The sequence below is a fragment of the Aphis gossypii genome, chromosome 3 (genome assembly GCF_020184175.1).
Source record: "Aphis gossypii isolate Hap1 chromosome 3, ASM2018417v2, whole genome shotgun sequence".
In the NCBI taxonomy this organism is placed as follows: domain Eukaryota; kingdom Metazoa; phylum Arthropoda; class Insecta; order Hemiptera; family Aphididae; genus Aphis; species Aphis gossypii.
This window is the reverse complement of record NC_065532.1, coordinates 27,974,795-27,995,373: the sequence shown is the minus strand read 5'-3', so window position 1 is coordinate 27,995,373 and position 20,579 is coordinate 27,974,795. Positions and strand designations below refer to the sequence as shown.

Genomic DNA, 20,579 nt, shown 5'->3' with positions numbered 1-20,579 from the left:
TTTTTCTGATACGTACCTATCTACAAAAAAATATCGATTAAATTTTTTTTCTATATATAAACAACCGAGTTTCCAATGATAAAATTAAATTACAGTAAGTCAGTATATTCAGTTGTTCACGCTAAGAAGTATCACTAAATAATGTATTAAATTGTATTTAAATGGAGTTTTGGTGAATAAAAGAGAGTTTCGAAATTATTTTCAGATAAATTTCTATTTTTAATATTACAAAACTAGCAAATGAAATTTAATATTTACATGTAATCTGTTTTTAACAAAATTTTAACTAAGTTCAAATTATATTTGAAAATCAAAATAATGTACTCGATATTGTTAATTAACCAATTAAACAAAAATAAAAACTTATTGTTTACATAATTTGATAGTAGATCAAATAAACGCTGTCATCGGTAGAATTTTTATAACGTTTAAAATCGTGTTTGAAACGACAAAGCAAAAACTTTGAACAATTTATTAAGTAGTTAAAAAGAATAATTACAATTAAATCAATCATAATTTTAAATTCATAGTGTGTAAATTTTTATTTTTTTCATCACTTTTAATATTTATAGATATATCTCATTATTAAACGTTATAGGTACCTACATTAAATTGCATTTGTTTATTTTGTAATTAGAAATAAATTTATTATACAATACTTATTTTAAAAATAATACTCTACCCGAATTTGAAGAATAAAATAGTGTAGCTATTTAAAAAAAAATATATTTAATATTATTGTATTGTTCATGCACGTAGGTATTGAAAGGGTTAAAAATTTGAAATTAGTCTGAAAATATGTAATTCGGTACCTACTCCCTTTGATTCACTGTAAATCCCATTTTAATATAAGGTCATTTAATTGAAATATTTGGTGGTTTCTCTTCGTGTGAACACGCTGCAAAGTGCATGCAAATAATAAATACAGTACCTATATTAATATATTTTAATACTATAATTTGACTCAAGTATTATTAAAGCATAATGGTTTTAGGCATAAATATTATTTACATATCTTTAAAATTGCATTATTGGCCTCACAAAAAAATATATATATAATACTTATAAGTATAATATTGTAACCATTATTATAATTATATACATTTAATTAAATTCTAATTATATCTATAAAATGCTCATTAATATAAACATAGTAAAATGTCACGTTTTAACACTTTATAAAACTGATATTAAACAAAATATATTTCATATCATCTTTTTAATGACATAATAATATTATAATTTCTGTTTAATTTTTAATCTCAAATTTTAAAAATTAAGGGAAATATTATTATTAAAAAATAATTAAGTAAACGTAAAACAATTAGCCGTTAATTAATTTCAAATTTATGGTCGCTACACCATTTTCGTTTGTTAGTGTATTTCTAAAATTATCATTCTGCATTCATCCATGAGCAATATGCGATATATTATAATATAATTCTTAATTTTAACGGTTGATTTTTGGAACAATTGAATTCCGATTATTTTTTAAATTACTAATACCATGATAATATATTATGATAAATATATACATATTTATAGTTTGTATAACAAGGACGACGAGGGCAGTCACGATAAACGGTTCAAATACTCAGCTATTTTATAGCAATTAACTAATTTATTGTAGGTACCTAAAGTTAATTTTAAAAGTTAACGACTGCATAAGCCAATTAATTATACTTAAAATTACGTGCCAAGTATACTATTTCCCGCGAAAGCTAAATAAAAAAAAAATAATAATTTTGCACATGGTTGTGTTTTTAAATGTGTAACCCTAGTTATAATGAAAACACTAATTATAGTTGATGTTGAATTTTAGGTTATGTGCTTTTATTTGCTTTAGAACACTTCAAATACTTTATAAAGTGTAATTATCGAATAATAATAATAATATAATATGTAGGTACATATGTTTACTATGTCCTGTTACTGTATAATTCAAATTTCATTATTATTTATTATCATATCTTGATTAATTAATTGAACATAACTCATTTGAACTAACAACGTGAAGTTATATAAGACTAAAAATATATTACACGATGAACATTGTAAAAAAAAAGGTTTTATTATAACAATAGACAATTTATAATTAGCGTAAAAATAATTTTTGGTTATTGATAAAAAAAATCGAGTAATTATTAGAAAATATAATATAATATCCAAAACTAATTATCTTATAGGTAATAACTGATTAGGAATTGTCGCATTTTCTGGTGTAGTTATATTACTTATTTTTAACGTGTCTAAACGTCATAAAACGAAAGATAAAAATATTCGCCCGTTTTTCTTGTTTGAAACGTTTTCGAAAGAAAAAAAAAGACTAAAAGAAAAAAAATCTGTATAAAAATATTATGTCGGAAAACAACTGCTTGGAATCAAATTAATTAAATATAATACAAAAGCGAATCTATTGTCTGTTTCCTCTTTGGACCGGAAAACCAACTTGCAGTTTCGATTCTTTTAGAGCGCGTATTTTAATGGCACCTACTATACGTACAGTGGTCTCTCGTTTTGTTCAGGAGCTGCTGCAGGAAGGGGGCGTCGCGTCTTTTTGTCTTTCACGGAATATTTCTGCCTCTTAAACGTTGTTGTTATTAATAATTAGAAAGAAAAAAGAATACGAATACGAGACTTGTCTCCGTCGTCGTCGCCCGCACAGCACGGTTTTTGGATATAACAATGACCTGAGGATTTTTTTTCTTTAATAAAGACGACTAACAAAAGCTGCAAGTTACAGCAATTAATCAAAATATTTTTCCCCGCCCCGCTGGTTTTTTTTTTTTTTTTTTGTAAAACAAGGCCAAGTGGATGTTGAGTGCGTCGTCAAGTTTTCACACAACGGCCGTCTCAAAAGTTCATTCTAAAAACAATACCTACCCGCCAAGTGTTTTTGTATTTTATATTTTTTATTTTCTATTCTGCAGGCCCACTCTTTTTTCACTCTGGTACTTTAGCTAGATCAAAACTTGTATTCAAGTAGCTCCCGACTTATATATTTTACGCGAGTATGTGCAAAACAATGACCGACCGGTAGGGATGCAAAAAAACAATGTTCCTCGCGTGTAGGTACGTGTTTAAATTCTTTTGAAAATTCAAAACTGAAACCTTCCATACGTGCTTTTTTCATAATGTCGTGTATAAGAGAATAGCCGTTGTACACACTTATTGTTCTTCGCCATGGCAGTATAGAAAAACACATTACCTTGACGAGCGTGCTTTGAAAATGTAAATTTTTTATAAGTCAAATACACCATAATATATATTATAGTTGTACATACCTACTCAAATAAAAGCAGTATATATATACGCTTGCACTTAAATGCGTGGAAGTCAGGTCATAATTAAATGCATTTACTTTATATTGTATTCGGTTACAATACTTTAGCTATAATATGCGTGTTGACCCGTGTAATAATTATATTGTTAGTTACTATAATCATCCGTTCAGCTATAAAATGCTGTAAAATATGTCATTTAAATAGTAGAAGTATTACAATACACAATATAATATTATAATAATACGTCATAGTTTATTGCACCCAACATAATTAATTATTCATTCAATTTATTAGGTACTATGCGATTTGTGTACAAAGTCATAAGTGATTAGTTTATTATATCATATTATACTTTTAATGGTTTGTTTATTATTATTTTTTTTTTTTTCATTATTTAAATATTTAAAGACAATATACTTACATAATCAAAATATTTATTCTTAATTCCAAATTATATTTTTATTATTGTGTAAGATATTAATAACAGTATAGAATTATTATGTATGTACCTATAGAGTAAGTATAGTATACGGCGACTATACCGTATAATTTATACCACTTGTGTGAATTATACCCATTGATTATAGGTTATTACTTATTACCTATATCTTTTTATAGTGAAAATGTCACAATATTAACCTTTTTCCTAATAGGATGATCAATTAGCAATTACTCATTATTATTATTAAAAACCATCATTATTAGACCGTATCAAATTGAAATATAGAACAGATATATAATATCATGTCAAAACTATAGAAACATCAATTATTAAAGTAATTACTTATCGGAGTGACTAGGGTATATTATTATAAAGAGTTACTACCTTACAAGAAGATAGAAAATACGTCAATAACAGTTAGTCCGTGTAGTTGACTATATATTAGGGACACTATTTAAGTTGGAACTAAATACATTTCACATCTATATATTTTTTTAATTAATTTTATTTTTGTAAAAGGTTGAACGCTGTATATATATACTTTTTTTTAATTAATTATTTTTTTTTAAAGGCTTAATGTGATAGGTATTCATTTTATATATAAATAGTAATGTAAGGTGCATAGTTTTTTACTCGGGAAAATGTTATAAATCCGTTTGGATGATGTCAAACATTTAACAGGGTGATAAGCTTTTGTAAATAATAAATATAGTAATAATAATAACGTTCAAATACATATGAAAAGGGAAACAATTACATACTGGAATTTACAAAACAATTAAACACATGTAAAATGTAGTGGTATTCCGCTGTATAAAATAATATTACGTTGTGTAGTAATTTATTTTTAGTTTTCATAACATGGTTTAAATACATTCTATATTATAACTGTGCAACTGACAACTTAATATAATTGTTCATATCTACCAATAAACACTTAATTCGTGACCCGATAGCGTAAATTTGTTTCAAAAATTATAACATAAAAAAAAAATTTTAAAGTTCACAAAAGTTTATGTAACTATATTAATAGTTCCTATCATGAGCGTGTGAAATTTATACAAAATTTAAATTTTAAAATTCATTGCATATTATGTCTGATTTTAGATCTATAAATTATAATATAAATTACATTTACTGAATGTTTATGTATTACTATATTCGTAGATGCATAATATTATTTTACTCAAAAGCCAATAATATGTTATTTAAGTACTTTAAATTTGTTTTTCCGATTATTTAATAGACTGCATTCATAGAATACTATAATTTTACGCTGTTTATACTTTATTATAATAGGTTTATAATAACATAGATAATATATAATATGCAATTTTAACATTATTCAATGATTGACTATATTATTTAATTATTTAATACACTGTACACACTACACCTATACAAATTATTACATATTATTATGTATCCATCACTCCATAATAGCATAGATGCATATACGTTATATATTATATTGCGTCAACGATAAACCATATTCAACGCGTATACATGATAATATACATATTGTGTACATACTTGAATGGTTTCTAAAGTTATAATGTATAGTATACGGTACAATAACCTCCTTTGATTAATACTTTTACGTCTTTATCTATTGTCATCGCTGCAGTTTATATAGTTATTACACAGAAGTAAATCGATGATCTCTGATTTCAGGCAATGCTGTACGCCTTGGCAGACTCCCTCTCGGCGCTTGGCAGAGACGCGGAAGCCGAGCTCTACTACAGACAGTTGCTCCGGGTCAACCCTACAGACGTGTCCGCCTTCCTGACGTACGGCGATCTCTTGGCCAAAAACGTAATTGCTCTGGATTTTTTTTTTACACACACATTTATACACATTACACACACTCGTAATATTTCATTAAATACACTCGAAATATATATGACAGTGTAGTGTGGATAAGGTTGTCTATACGGTATTATATATATTATATTCCGATACGGCGGTATGCCAATATGTAGAGAGGAACTTGGAAAATCATTCGATTTATTAACCGGCCCCCTTTCTTCTACGGATCGAATCTCACCGACGTGTATTCGATTAATTGGTTTCTTGCCGTATTTCACCACCATACGTAGGTATATATATAATATATATATATATAGTATACATAAAAATAAATTCTCAAGACGTTTCAAAATGCTATACCTTCCGCTTTAAATTGAAACGGTTTTCGCATTCAGAATGTGCGAAGTATTTTAACAAGTTTAGAGTCATTGCTGCAAGTTACAATCGTCGGTTATCACTCTACTAATGTAATTTTGTAACTCATGTTCTATAGCCGCGTGACTGTTAAACACAAATATGTACTTCGCTAAATCAATTCTAATCGGAAAACAATAGGTCACTATTTTTTAGGAAAACACGCATTTTCTTCTATGGTTTTGGAGATGTAGTTTAAGTTACATTTTTTAACATAATCAATAACTCATTACAAAATAACATTTTTGGAAAAAATTATATCTTTATCACTCATTTTTTTTTTAAATTTTCACCTTTTTAAATGACAATATTATTTGTTTCATATTTCTTTATAGAATATTTTTCTAATAATTTGAATTAGTTAAAGAAAATATTTAAATTTTAAATAAATAAAGAAGTGGTATTAATATGCCCGGGTTACACAATAAGTGCTACTAAACTCCGCTGAAATATAAAATTAAAAATGTATGCTGACAATCTGACATTCAATAAAATAATCAACTCGAAATATGATTACGATGAAAATAAATAATTTTATTTTCCAATGAATTATTCGAATATAATGTACAAAAAAAATTCTATATTATTAACCTTTAAAATAGCCACCTAATTTTCAATGTTTTTTTAACCATTAAAAAAACATGTACACCCCTAATATAAGTAAATGCTGTAGCTAAAATAATAATTATACGTCAGCCATACACACATTATTATAGCTTAAAACAGTACCAATTTAATTCGCTCATTTATATTATAAGTATAGGTATTCGTTATTAATCCTTTTTCAAACGATTTGTGTTGTTTACGCTATTATTGAGCCTCTATACGATGGGAATACAGTATAATATTTTCTATAGACGAGCCGACATCGTTCTTTAGTTCTTATACATAATATAATATATTAATTTATATTGTGTACTTATTATGTGCATAATGTATATATAGTACATTATACTATATTGTAATGCGTACAAACACAATATGCTTACAGATTATAGACTTCTCGACTATATAATAATAATAATGATAATGTTGGCTTTCTGGTCCCTGGCTAGTCTCTGTAGTAGCGGTAAATACGAAATTTATTTACGCGCGCTCGGTGTATACTCGGTATAAGCTGATTATACCACCGGTATGTAATGGTTTTAATTAAATTCAACGTCGTCATCGAGTTTGCTTTTACATTATACGCACGTATATATAATATAATAATATATCGTATGTATACAATACTATATATCATACATATAAACGACGTGATATAGTTTACTTATATATATTTATCATGTATCTAAGGTAGGTTCACGGAGACTGTGAAAATGAGGAATATTATCATCATTATTATTATATTATGTTCTTACATTGAGCCATAGTCGGAATTTTAAAAGGACACTTTTTCTAGCTTAAATAATATTGAATGTTGTTTGATCTTATTCAAACTGGGAAAAATGTCTTTTTTACAGAGTCATAATTAAAAATTAAACAATACATGCTGTGACTTATTTTTCATCGTAATTAGTTATATTATGTTTATATGTACAACATACATAATATCTTTTTGTTGTAATAATCTGATGTGACATTTGAACTTAAGAACTTACATTTATTTATAAATGTTTAAACGAGAAGAACTATATATCACCATGTTTTATGACATGTTTTGTAATACTTCAAAAATAATAATTAGTTTATCGATGAGCGAAAAATATTGTAGTATAAATTTTAAACTATAACACGATTATTGCGAGTCTATCCGATCATATCGCGCATTTTAATTTGATGCCAACATTTACGAACTCTATCTATATTTTTTAAGTAATAATTCAAGGAGCTTATTTATTAAGAGTATAAAAGCAGTTTCTACGAGTAGAAAATATATTTTTTAAAAATGCGTCATCGTTATGAAAATCCTGTTACAGAAAGGAAAAATTAGAGAATTAAAGGATTAGGAGCTTAATTGAATTTTAATTATAAATTAAAATTTATAAAATTTATTTTATTTGTACCTACGTATAAAATAGGAATAAAATAACTTTAAAAATATATTATAGCTTTAAACAGCACGTCGTTGAATAAATTAATATCACTGCCCCTTTCCTTCATGTTATTCAGTTTTTTGTTTATTTAAATTAGCATTCGTTTTAAATTATATATTTATTTATTTTTAATAAAATAAAAACTCATAACCAAAAAAAGCAGCACGTTTCGTTTTATATAATATAGCATTTATACATAGTTGCGTTGTTAAGGGCGACGAGCGTCATGCTTTAGCTACATGCAGACTCACTATAGTATGGTATAGGGTAGGTCGGGTAGTCACGGTTGTGTTTTCCAAATATCACGCGTATAATATATTATACGTACTTCGTCGACGTTACATATAATTAATATTATTTTAGTGTTACTCTATTTTTACGACAGCGTTGGTATGTTAATATTTCTGAAACATTTATTGTATACAAATAATATATTACTATATTTTTGCTTTTTAACATTTTATTTTATTAATATGACGGGCGGAAGCCCAATTTAAATACAAAACAAGGTTATTATTTACATTACAAGATTATAAAATGATATAAGACTAATGGTACCCTCCATTATAAGAATTGGTATACTTCTCAATTTCACAAAATCGTTATTTTTCGGTAATTTAAAAAAGAATCACTGTAGAAATTTCAAACTTTCAATAAATACTCACATAATCATTCTAATCATTATAATATATATAATATAATATAATATATTATATTTTTTTAAATAGTTTTTTTTTAATTATATTCTACTCTTTAATATTTTTTTTGATTAATATAGATACAATTGTTATTTCTTGGTTAAAATATTTGAAGGTGGAACACAAGGAACCTTATATATATGTTTGAATTTGGTAATTTAAGTATAGTGCATTTATTTTTAATTTATATTTTTTATGTAGTTTGAATAAATGTTTTACGAAGAATCATAATAAATAAAATTATTGAATATTATTAAATAGTTCATGTAGATAGCAGTTTTTTCCATCCTATGATACTGGATAGGTATATTATCTAAACTAATTCCGGAATTGATAAGTAGATATCGTTCAGAAATGAAAATCTCACAAAGTCATATTATACGAATCATTTCCGTGTTTAGCATTTCAAATATTATTATGCGACCTAATTCTATAGCTCAAATTAAAAAAACAACACAACCTATCGTTTAAAAAATAAAATAATAAAAAATTTAAAAAAATTTAGAATAACTCGTATGTACCAACACGAATGGTTATGTATACATTACTTATTATAAATTAATTCATATAAATATAGTTACTATGATATTGTTAGATATTTATTTATTTTTATAACCTAACTTTCATAAAGGTAAAACCGTATTGAAAACCTTTAAAATTAAAACCTATAGTAATTACTTATAATTTGGTACTAAGAAAAATATAATAATTATTCCTATAACAACAAGCCTAGTTCGTATAATCATATACGATTATAATATTTAATGTAATAATTGTTGATGTTTTCTCTGTGTGGCAGAGGTCGAGAGTATCCGAGGCGGAAGAATGGTACGGCAAAGCGCACAAAACAGCGCCGGACGACCCGATGGTGCGGACTAGATACGCTGATTTCCTATCTTCCGTGGGTAGGTTGGACGATGCGGTGGAGCAATACGAGGCGGCCGCGGAGCTGGCTTCTGATGACCACGAGATCGTGGTCAAAACGGCTACGACGCTACGCAAGGCCGGCCGGACATTTGACTCGGAGAAGTACTACAGGTGGGCCGTGCGACTTTACCCTCAGGTGAGTTCATATACAGCAGATAAGTTTAAATTTAAGTTTTTATTATATTTTTGAACACATTTTTAAGTGAATTATACTGTTTTATTACACTATCACGGTATAATATACAGAGGTGTTCCCAATAATTTTTTTGAGAGTATACTTAATCATCAAATACCAAAATATAAACATTTAATACAATAAAAATCTTTTTTTATGGGTTATAAAAATAAAGCCGGTAAAGAGCGCGTGTCAATAATATGGCAAAAATGTTCAACAGATTTTTTACATAATCCTCTTTATATTATGTATCGTCAATCTTTAGAAATATTAAAATGTAAAGAGTATGACTCTTTCTGCAGTCATAAACTTATAAATAATTGACGTAAATATGGGAAAATTACTTAATTAAATTAATTTTGTTTTTTCCTTTGTATATGATTTGAGTATAATTATACAGTATACTTATAATTTTGACATTTTGTAAAAAATATCTTGAGAGTTAAAATTGCAAATCGATTGAGACTTGAGAGCATACTCAGTATACCCATATTATTGAAAAAAAATCTTGAGAGTATACAGCATATATGTAGTATACCCTATGAGAACACCCCTAATAATAAATTATTATCTAAATAAATAAATTCAAGATGCACACATAATAATTATTATACGGTAGTGCTCGTATACTCTATAAAATCGTAAAACTCATGTTTCTGTTTTTCATACCCCATTAGTCAAGGATACACATTACAAGAATAAGTATTTCGTTTTTAGTTCTGATAATTTTTTTTTTCAATTTTGTCTCTATAATACATAAAAGGTATTTTTATTATAAAACAACAGAATCAGTGCATTTTTCATATTTGCCCGTTGAATTCTAAAACATATTATATACTACTAATAAGGGTTACTTTCTATACTTACCAATATAGTGTCCTTGTTCAAGATCAAAAAATATCTGGACGGTCAGACATAAAAAAATCACATTTTTCATTTTTATAATAGGTATTTTTCGTCTAAAACCCGATTCAAAGCCCTAGAGGGTTCAATAATTCTTAAAACGACAGCAATAACGTAAGTTTTGTAATGCCATGAGGCAAAGTTTTAGGAGATTTGATTCCGTATAAAGTTCGAAAACAGTCACACCGTTTTTTATATCATAATATAATTAAACTTTAATTTTCCTTAAGAAAAAACTTTTACTCGTTTAAAATATATTATTATAAAATTTTAAGATTATGCGTTCTTATGGTAAACAAACAAAAAAAATGTGTAATTTAATAATTACTAATAAAGAAAGTTGAATTATTTTTCACGACGGATTGACAATACATATAAAAAAAAATTGAAAATGAATGAAAACTTTATCCCACAATCATATATTACATATATATGTATTATGTATATATTTTCTCCCCATTTGGACTCGAACTGCGTGATATTGACATTTTTCAAGCTCCGCCGAATTTTAATGGGAAAATTCGATTCCGGCATCGCTTACGGGTGATATATTATAGGGATGGAAGGAACAGGCGGTATTCCACAATACACTTTGAATAGAACGCAACTATAATACGCACACGTAACGAGATTAAAATTATTTAAAGGAATATTTTTTTTATTATTAATTTAAAATATTATATATATCTAAAAACAATTAGGTAAAAAAAATGTATACCTTCGTCGAAATTATATTATAAAAAAATTAACTAAGTTGACTTTTGTTCTTATCTAATATTTATGTATAATATTCTACAGGTATTATTGTTTTAGGATATTTGTACCTACTCCCTATAAATAATTGTGGATAGGGCAGTATAATAAAATATCCTATAGGAAATTTTTACTTTGTTTACTATAAACCAAGAAAAATCATATTGCTTTGTAATTTGATTTATCGATTTCACTAAATATTAATTTAAAAAAAAAATTGAAATTTCAATAATTTATTATAGGGCTTAACACGCAAATTATTAATAGCATAGATTTGGTAACCTGCTAGTTTAAGAACCGGTCGTGTAAATGTAGGTACTGTACATTATGTATATTATATACTCGTTAAGAAAAATTTGGAAATAGTATTTTTGATAGTGGAGTGGATGGGGACTAAAAATTTTCATTCCAATATGAAGGATGTGTGGTACTGGGGACACGAAAGTTCATCAGATTTTAATAACAACAGCAATATAAAGTTATGTCACAGTTTATCCAATATATTCTACTGTTGCATTTCCTAAATGTATATTTTTTCGTTTAAGTATTTAATGATTATAGTATTATACCCTTTTAATAATAGAATATTATTAAAATAATTATAATAACTTATAATTGACCAAAATAGTTAGATAAAACCAACTTAGTAGTGAAAAACTGAAATATTAGTATAAGAGAATTTGATGACAACTATAGTATTATAAAGTTGAATGTTTATATTTATTTGCAATCTAAAGAAATATGCATCATAAATTATAATAGGTACATCAGTCCTATCATATCATACAATATATTATATAAAATTAAATAATAAATATAATAATTGTCTATAATATTATAAATGATAAATATTTCGATGTTCTTTATATTATCATATACACTTAACTCGTTGAAACGGCATTAAGCCACGCGTATAAATAGCTTGCCACGGCGCGGTGGTCTGGAAAACTCGCGATTTAACACGATTAAAATGTACCTATGTAATAATATAATATTTGATTAACTCAACGAAGAATAAACGGCGCTAGAACGGTCGACGTATACCTACCTAATCGTTATGCGAATAAAAAATAATTTAATAATAGTTGATATTATTCAACATTAACAACCTGAACGAAAAAACAGATGATTTGGTTCGTTTAATATAGTATGAATATTAAATTATTTAAAAAGATATTATAATATTATAAAGATATAAAATATACATAAATTATTTATATAACTTATAAAACATTATTATTCTGTTACTGATCATTCAACAAGTGTCTTGGTGTACTTTAATATGATAAATGTATACCATCGAAAGTTTTTTTTATTCCGCAGTTTACCATAAAATAAATTTTATGTCATTTAGCAACTAAATGCCTTTGGGCATTATCGATTTCAAAGTATAATATATTATATTTATACCTATAGGTTTAATTATATTATCAGAAAACCCAGAGAAATATATATGTCCCATCCACTGACTTTTAAAAGATAAACGGGTTTTTTTCGTATTTACATTTTTTTTATATAAAATATTAGGTACCTACCAACCCAAGCCTGAAATAGTAATTGAATATTTGACCAGTAGCGCAATAATACATTTAAAATTCAATCACAGTTAATACTTAAATTATTGACTATAAAAACCTAATCTAAATAATAATTTGGTGTGCATATTATGTATAACACGCCGTTGATTTTTAATTTTGGAGTGATGAATGTGTTGATTTTACAGTGTGTATATTTTTATCTGCTTATAGTAAAAAAAAAATGATTTGATTTTCAATTTCAATATCATCGTTTCTGGTAGGGATGTTAATCCGGTTAGTATAATTTTGAGAGATCAAAATTAAAAATATTTTCTAACTCAATGGAGAGTAACAAAAAATACTAGGAAAAAACTAATACGTACCCTATAGTTGTTTTGGTACCTACATAATATTATTCCCTTATTCCAAGTGCCATGTACATATATATATAATATATTATATATATATATATTATAAAATTGTTATATATTAAATTATATATTCAAAGCTTTAGTTATAAATGTATAATAATATTATATATTTATATCGTTTATGTTTTTTTTTTTCGCAGGACGCAGCGAGCCACAGCAATTTGGGAGCTATACTTCACATCAACAACAAATTAGACGAGGCAGAACGTTCGTATAAAAACGCGTTACGACTGCAGCCGGACGACGCGACCACGTTGGCAAATCTTCGGAAACTCAAAAACGTCCATCACAATCATCGGCACACGGTTAAATGAACGATATCCACCATCTGTAAAATTATAAAGGTTCATCCCAGCCGTGGTCATCATATCGTCGCCAATTTCCTACAATACATTATAAATCATATTATTCTATTTATTTCGTTATTTTCCATTGAACACTTATGCTTTTTCGTATCTTTTTGTTTTGTAACAATATTTTATGATGTTAATTCTTTCTTTACGTTTTTTTTTTTTTTCAAAACAATACTCGTTGACATTATTACAATATTATATATATATATATATGAACTTTGTGTATTGACTTGGCGTTGCCTTATATAATGTATTAATTATTGTGATCCGATCCGTTCAGTTCCTATATCCTCAGAGATAACAACGTACGTTTACCAGACCATTACATTGTATGTTTGGCCACCTTTTTTATTTTAATTCCTAATATTATACAACTTTCCACACTCATTATTGTGTGTATGATTGCATTTTGCTATACAATTATTTTTATTTTTTACCTATCTACAAATTAAAATATTTTTATATTAATTATATATATACTCGAAAATCGAAATCAATATTAGCTCATACCGTATACCTCGGAAGTAAGTCGAAATACATCGAGATTATCATAAGTCCTTAATATCACCCGACTCCCTATGACAAAAAGCTAGCGTTTTTCATAATTTCACATAATATAGCTACTTAAGTATAGGGTAGCTATATAGAAACATTTAGGCCTATTATAAATATACATGATACTAGCTGTCACCCGCGTGCTCCGCCTCTGTGGACAGTAAATTTTTTTGCAAATTGTGGAGCTGTTTCTTTGTCTTACAGTTATTTTAATCATAAAATTCTATAAAGTGTATGCATACCATTTACGCAAAATAATAATAATTTAAGGTGTTTATAAATTCTTATAAATATATACTTGTAGATAATAAAAACATTTTTTTCACATTGATATCATTACTCTTACAACCGGCAAATATATTATATAATATAATAACGTCGTTAAATGAATAACAATAATAATGATTATTAAACAACAACATTGGGCGTGGTATTTTGTGGGTTTTCGCATCGTACAGCCAATCAGCGTGTTATTGACTTACTATACTACTTTTTTATTGGTTATTATTATTATCGGATGCATTTAACCTATCTTATTAACTGCTCGAGTCTCAAGATTAAGTACGTCAGTCACTCAGTCGTAGTTAGAACGCAGTGGTCTATACTTCAAACCCCGCAGGACCATGTTCAAAGCACCGAGCCGTTGTCACATCTCACAATATACGTCAAAAATAATAATTGATTCATCGTCGAATTTAGATACACATTTTGAGGTTGGTCGTGGACGATTGCTTAATTATTATAGGTACGCTTTAAACAATTATTTTAGTGTATTATAAATTATAATATAATATAATATATATACGTCGAAATTAGAGTTTTACAGGAGACTCTCTAATTCATAATTTTCAAACTTGTAGGTTATAGCACGTACGTAAATTGTCGACTATGTTGTGCATATTTATTATTATATTAAATATATTATACTCACGTCGCTATAGGTATTACTTACATTCAAGTATGTATTAAACATCAGTAGACTGTAGGTGAGGAAGATAAGTCTCAAAGGTACGACTGTACGAGTATATTATTATTACTGTATCACTATTTTTTATAAATTTTTTTCGCTTACCACATGTTATTTATCTTACGAATCAATTGCAGTTACTATGTAAGACTATAGTAATAAACCAAAATTATAAAAAAAAAAAAAAAATAATTAAGAAAATATTATAATACTATATTACTTTTTAATGAACCTATCTGCATCTGCAAATGGTATCAAACTATCCAAATAAACGTCATTGTTTGTTGATCAATTAACTATGTATAATACAATATATTCGTCGTTTATTTATAGTTTGGTGACGATACTATGACAGTACCACTCGGCACACCTTCGTATGTAAGTATAAACCATTAGTAAATAGTATAGTATTAATAATAAATATAATAATAATAAAAAGAGAAAGAGAAAATTTAATTTAATTCATCGTAGTGAAAAATATTCATATTTTTATTATTTTCGCAATTCTCAATTTTATCTGGGGAGTTTAAACAAGCACTGTTTATACTAACAATAATGACTGCAGTACAAAAACTTAACCAGAGTGAAAAAAAAAGTCTCTCGAGATTTACCCTCCAGAATATGACGTGATAGCATAATATTCCTGCAAATAATATTACATATATTATAATATAATTACCTAAACATAACTCTTCCGTTTCGCTCCGTAGATTGTATAACATAGGTATAAAACAATAAGTAACATGGGTATTATAATGACAATGGCAACGTTTTGTTTTTTTTCAGTGGTAAAGTTTTTTGTTACGGGCTGTAATAATAATATATAAAACTTAAGACTATAAAATATACGTACCTGTATAATGTATATGCGAGGTTAGGTATAATGTTTTTTATCATGATTTCTTTTACTCTGTTGATGACTATTATAATAATACAGTGCATCTTGTACGAAACACTTTCAAATCCCAATATTTACCTACAGATAATAATCAAAACAAAACAAAAAAATAAAATATACATTATATTTTTTGACGTTGAAGTAGTTTTACGGCACAACCTTTAGTCGGATTTAAATCATACACGAAAAGATGATATTATTATAACAATTTATTTTGTATGGAGATTCGAAGATGTAGTCATTATATTTTTATCATAATAATATATTTATGTACGGTTTTGCAATGTTTATTTGATAAAATCGAAAATTGTAATGAAGGTTCCTTAGTTGTTGTATTAAGTATGTAGGTACATAAATTAGTTTTTAGTTAAAAATACATACAATTTACGAAATATAATTTTAATACATGATTCCTTATAAATTTTTTATAAAATTTTAACAACATGTACAATGATTTTTTGGAATTTTTTTTAATTGGAATTCTATCAACAAAAAAAAAATATTATCTGCAACAGTTTCCAAAAATGAGGACAACGGTCACAATTACGAAATATATTAGTAGTTATTAATGTGATTAGTATATGTTATATTATTATCTCCATGTCTGCATACATAAGTATCGTAAATGTTGAGCTGGTCGATAAATTCTTAATCTAACGTATTGGTTTTACAATGATGTATGTTATTAAATAATATACTTTTTTCTTTTTCTATTTCCAATTGACGTTACCTCAGGAGCAAAAAAAGCTTTAATCTTAAACTTTGAAGAAGATTTCTCCAAGTACTTTTCAAAATAACCAATAAAAAAAATAACCACTGTTGTAACAAAATTGAATTTTTTAGTTGTAGGGTATTCCGAAAAGAATTATTGTCTGTAGAGACATAGTGGAATTTAAACAAATTTGATACTGTAATATTGGTAAAAAATCCACAAATTACATCATTTTCAAACAATTTTAGATTTTTTCAAATTATTGTTCTTAGACATTTGAAACTTTCAACTTTTTTCAAGTAATGTTGATGAATTCTTATTTCTGAGTCTTAGCGAAGATGGTGATTTATCAACATGTATTACTATATTAGTATAAATACTTATAATATTTTATAATAAAAATCATAATGCTATTACAGTAATTATTATTTTACCATAAATAACACGCTGTGAGTTGAACTTATTTTTTCTAAAAAATTGCATTTATTATATTATTAATATTTAATTTTTTTAATAGAACTAGCTCTAGGTACAACCTGAATTCAACCGGGAAAAAATGAAAAAATGTAAAATACGAGATACGATACTATATCGATTTCAGTTCATGAGAAAATTAACGTTTGTGTATCTTGCTTTGTCAACTAATTCAATCGAGATGTGCAATCAGACATTGTCGGATTAAGTAGGTATGGTACTCGGTATATTTTCGAATATGTTACATGGTTAATTCAAGCTTTAATCTATACTTAAAAAAGTAAACTCGGAAATTCTAATAAATAGGTAATCAAAAGTGAAATTTATGAGCGAACTACTCTATAGCAATCTCTACTACAAGGTTTAAAAAATCTATTATAATTCTACCCGGATTCTAAGGAATACGATCATGTGCATAAATTTTGGGGACAATTGGTTCACTTGTTTCCTAGTATGTAAGGCTCATCCATTCGGACTATATGTACATACATTTTTATATTTATAAATTTTATTATAATACTACTAACCTCTATTATAATATGCATTTAATTTTTAAATCTAAAATTTTACATCACACTCGTATGAAAGTTTTAATTTTTGATTAAATTTATTCATTGAAAAATGAAAAATATTTGTAGTTTCTTCGTGTATAAGATTTGCAATACTATATAAGTAAGTTAAAAAGATTTTAAATTTTAACACGCATTATTATAAGTTAAAACTCATATTTTTTAAATCAATTTTACTTATCTTCTAAAATTTAGACACTACAATTTGAATTATTCAACAATGAGTTCAGTTTGAAACTTTCAAGTACCTAGGTACCTAATTTGTTTCTTTTTTTTATTACATTTTTATACTAGTTTTAACAACTCTCGTTAAGGTTAACCATTTTAGTAACATGGTAGTTGTGAATTTTTAAAGTAAGTAAATAAATGATTATTGGCCAATTTATCAAATACCTATTTAATTTATTTAGTTATCCGTTTACCTTTTGTACGTATAAGTGTAATGTATTGTGTTTACTGTTTATATTAAATTTTCCTAATCAAAACCTCTTTTCTTGTTAAATTTTCAAAAATAGGTAAGAACCCCGTTAAATTTAGCATAGATATTTTTACTAAAAATTATTTTTAGTAAAAACTGTACCTATTGCTACATATTTGGTGTGAAGTTTCAGCCTAAAAAATTATCTACATTGAAAGATACTAATATAAGTTTAGCCAATTAATTGAAAAAATATAAAATGATTATCTTTTCAGATTTAACTTATACATAAGTTCATACAAATCATCACTTATTATTGTAAAGCTCTTTGAAGTAAGAATAAACCAATAAACTGATATCACATCAATCATCAACATTAAGAAAAACGAATGTCTATAAATGTTACGAAGATAATATTTCATATTAATTCAGAACGTATGTATTAATACAACTTGATACATTTTGATTATTTCAATAATATATTTAGATCTTTAAGTTAATTTTTTAAATATTTTACTAATTTTTTTTTAGACTTTTAACTTTGATGTATAAAATAAATGAACTATATCTACTATAAATATATAATATGTATTTATATACACTATACTTCTATTAGATAGATGTGTCTTAGATATTAAATTAACTTAAATAGCCAATAGGTACCTATGTGTGAATGTTTTGGTTATCAAATGAGATGAAAAATTATGAAATTAAATTTTAATTTTAAATTTTTTTATTAATCTTTAAGTCTCGATAACTGTACATTAGCTTTTATTATACATACTTTTTATTTATTTACATCATATGTAATAAAATGGTATTTAAATTACTGTTTCCTTAATTATTAATACATTATTCATACTAATATGTAACTAAGAAAAACAATTAATAATATTATACCTACCTCAGGTACCTGCTAGTTATTACGTGAAACAGTAAACGCAAAGTTAATATTACACACGCAAACTTATCTATAAGTATTAGCTAAAACAATAATACGTTTTATACAATTAATTTTATAAGCATTTATTTTTTATTGTAGAACATTATTTATAATTTTTTTAATTTCATTATATCACCGGCATAAAATAATCGACTTAATATCTGAAGTTTTACGTATATTACGCTCAGAAGTCAGGACTACCTAATTCAAAATACTCCAAATGAATAAAAAAAAATATTTTTTTTCTGCAATAGACGCTTGTTGTAAAATATTTAAAAAGTAAATTATCTATACTATAATCAAAGTATAGCTGTACTTAATTAAAATATTTTATGTGTTTCTAAAATTAATATTAATTAATACATAGGTTCCTACTTTATTTATTTTAGTTATAAAAAAATTGTTGTCATGTAATATTATAGATGATAATTGATAGTTGACGTTCTTGGCGACATCATTACTTTTTGTCTATACTAAACATGGATCAAAATCTTAAACTTTTAAAATGTATTTGTTTAAACTTATGTTACCATTCCTTAAAAACGATAATTACGATGTATATGAATAATTACTTCGTTTCAAAACTATTTTTTATGTATATACTATGGTATAATATACCTATTATTAATATATAATATAGTAATATTATTGTGGGTAGGTACTACAAAACAACTTTTACTCGTATAGTTCGAGAAAAAGATAGTAAAAGCGATTTTATGAAGACGATAGTGTTTTAAATTACATATACTAGAAAAAAAAGAATTTTAAGTAAAATAAGAGATCACTGACCAACAAGCAAGGTAAATATAACTCTAATAAATCCCAACTCGAGTGAATGTGGCTTTTAGAAATTCACGTTCAGGACGCATTCTTGTTATATTTTAAGCAAGCAGTAATAATAACCAACTTAATCTACCAGGTACAAATTTATAATACATTTATATAACTTGCAGGGAATGAATTAACATAACTTAATTAATAATTATAATTAAGTATTATATGAAATGTTCATACTTCAATAATTGTAGAAAAATGTAAACAAATATTAAATTTTTCACTTCAATGAACTAGGCAGTTACCTCTACCTACTGCTTATTTATTCTCATTTATAGTGCATAATTTAGTTCAATATTACTTAGTTTTATAAATTATTATACTGATCTAAATCATAATTCATTGGTAATTGATTTTAAGATATTATAAAATCAATTCTTATACGTATACCTATCTACTGATTAATTATTATCTAATAATAATTCAATTAGTATTTAACAATAAAAAAATATCATTATAAAACAATA

The 20,579-nt window shown here is 25.9% G+C and overlaps 1 protein-coding gene and 1 long non-coding RNA gene across 3 annotated transcripts in view; both read left to right on the top strand.

The window, feature by feature from the left end:
• LOC114122990 (protein O-mannosyl-transferase TMTC2-like) overlaps positions 1-13,958 on the top strand; it is a 77,121-nt gene extending 63,163 nt beyond the window's left edge. For both annotated transcript variants that reach the window (XM_050202997.1, XM_050202998.1), the window contains 3 exons: positions 5,401-5,541; positions 9,483-9,746; positions 13,530-13,958. In XM_050202997.1, coding sequence (XP_050058954.1) covers positions 5,401-5,541; positions 9,483-9,746; positions 13,530-13,703 — 579 coding nt within the window. In that variant the 3' untranslated portion in view covers positions 13,704-13,958. The remainder of the gene's footprint in view (positions 1-5,400; positions 5,542-9,482; positions 9,747-13,529) is intronic.
• A 1,328-nt stretch (positions 13,959-15,286) lies between these two features.
• Positions 15,287-18,767, top strand: LOC114122475 (uncharacterized). The gene is made up of 3 exons (XR_007604820.1): positions 15,287-15,642; positions 17,392-17,560; positions 18,611-18,767. It is a non-coding gene; the product is annotated as an uncharacterized LOC114122475 (long non-coding RNA).
• The last annotated feature ends 1,812 nt before the right edge of the window (positions 18,768-20,579 follow it).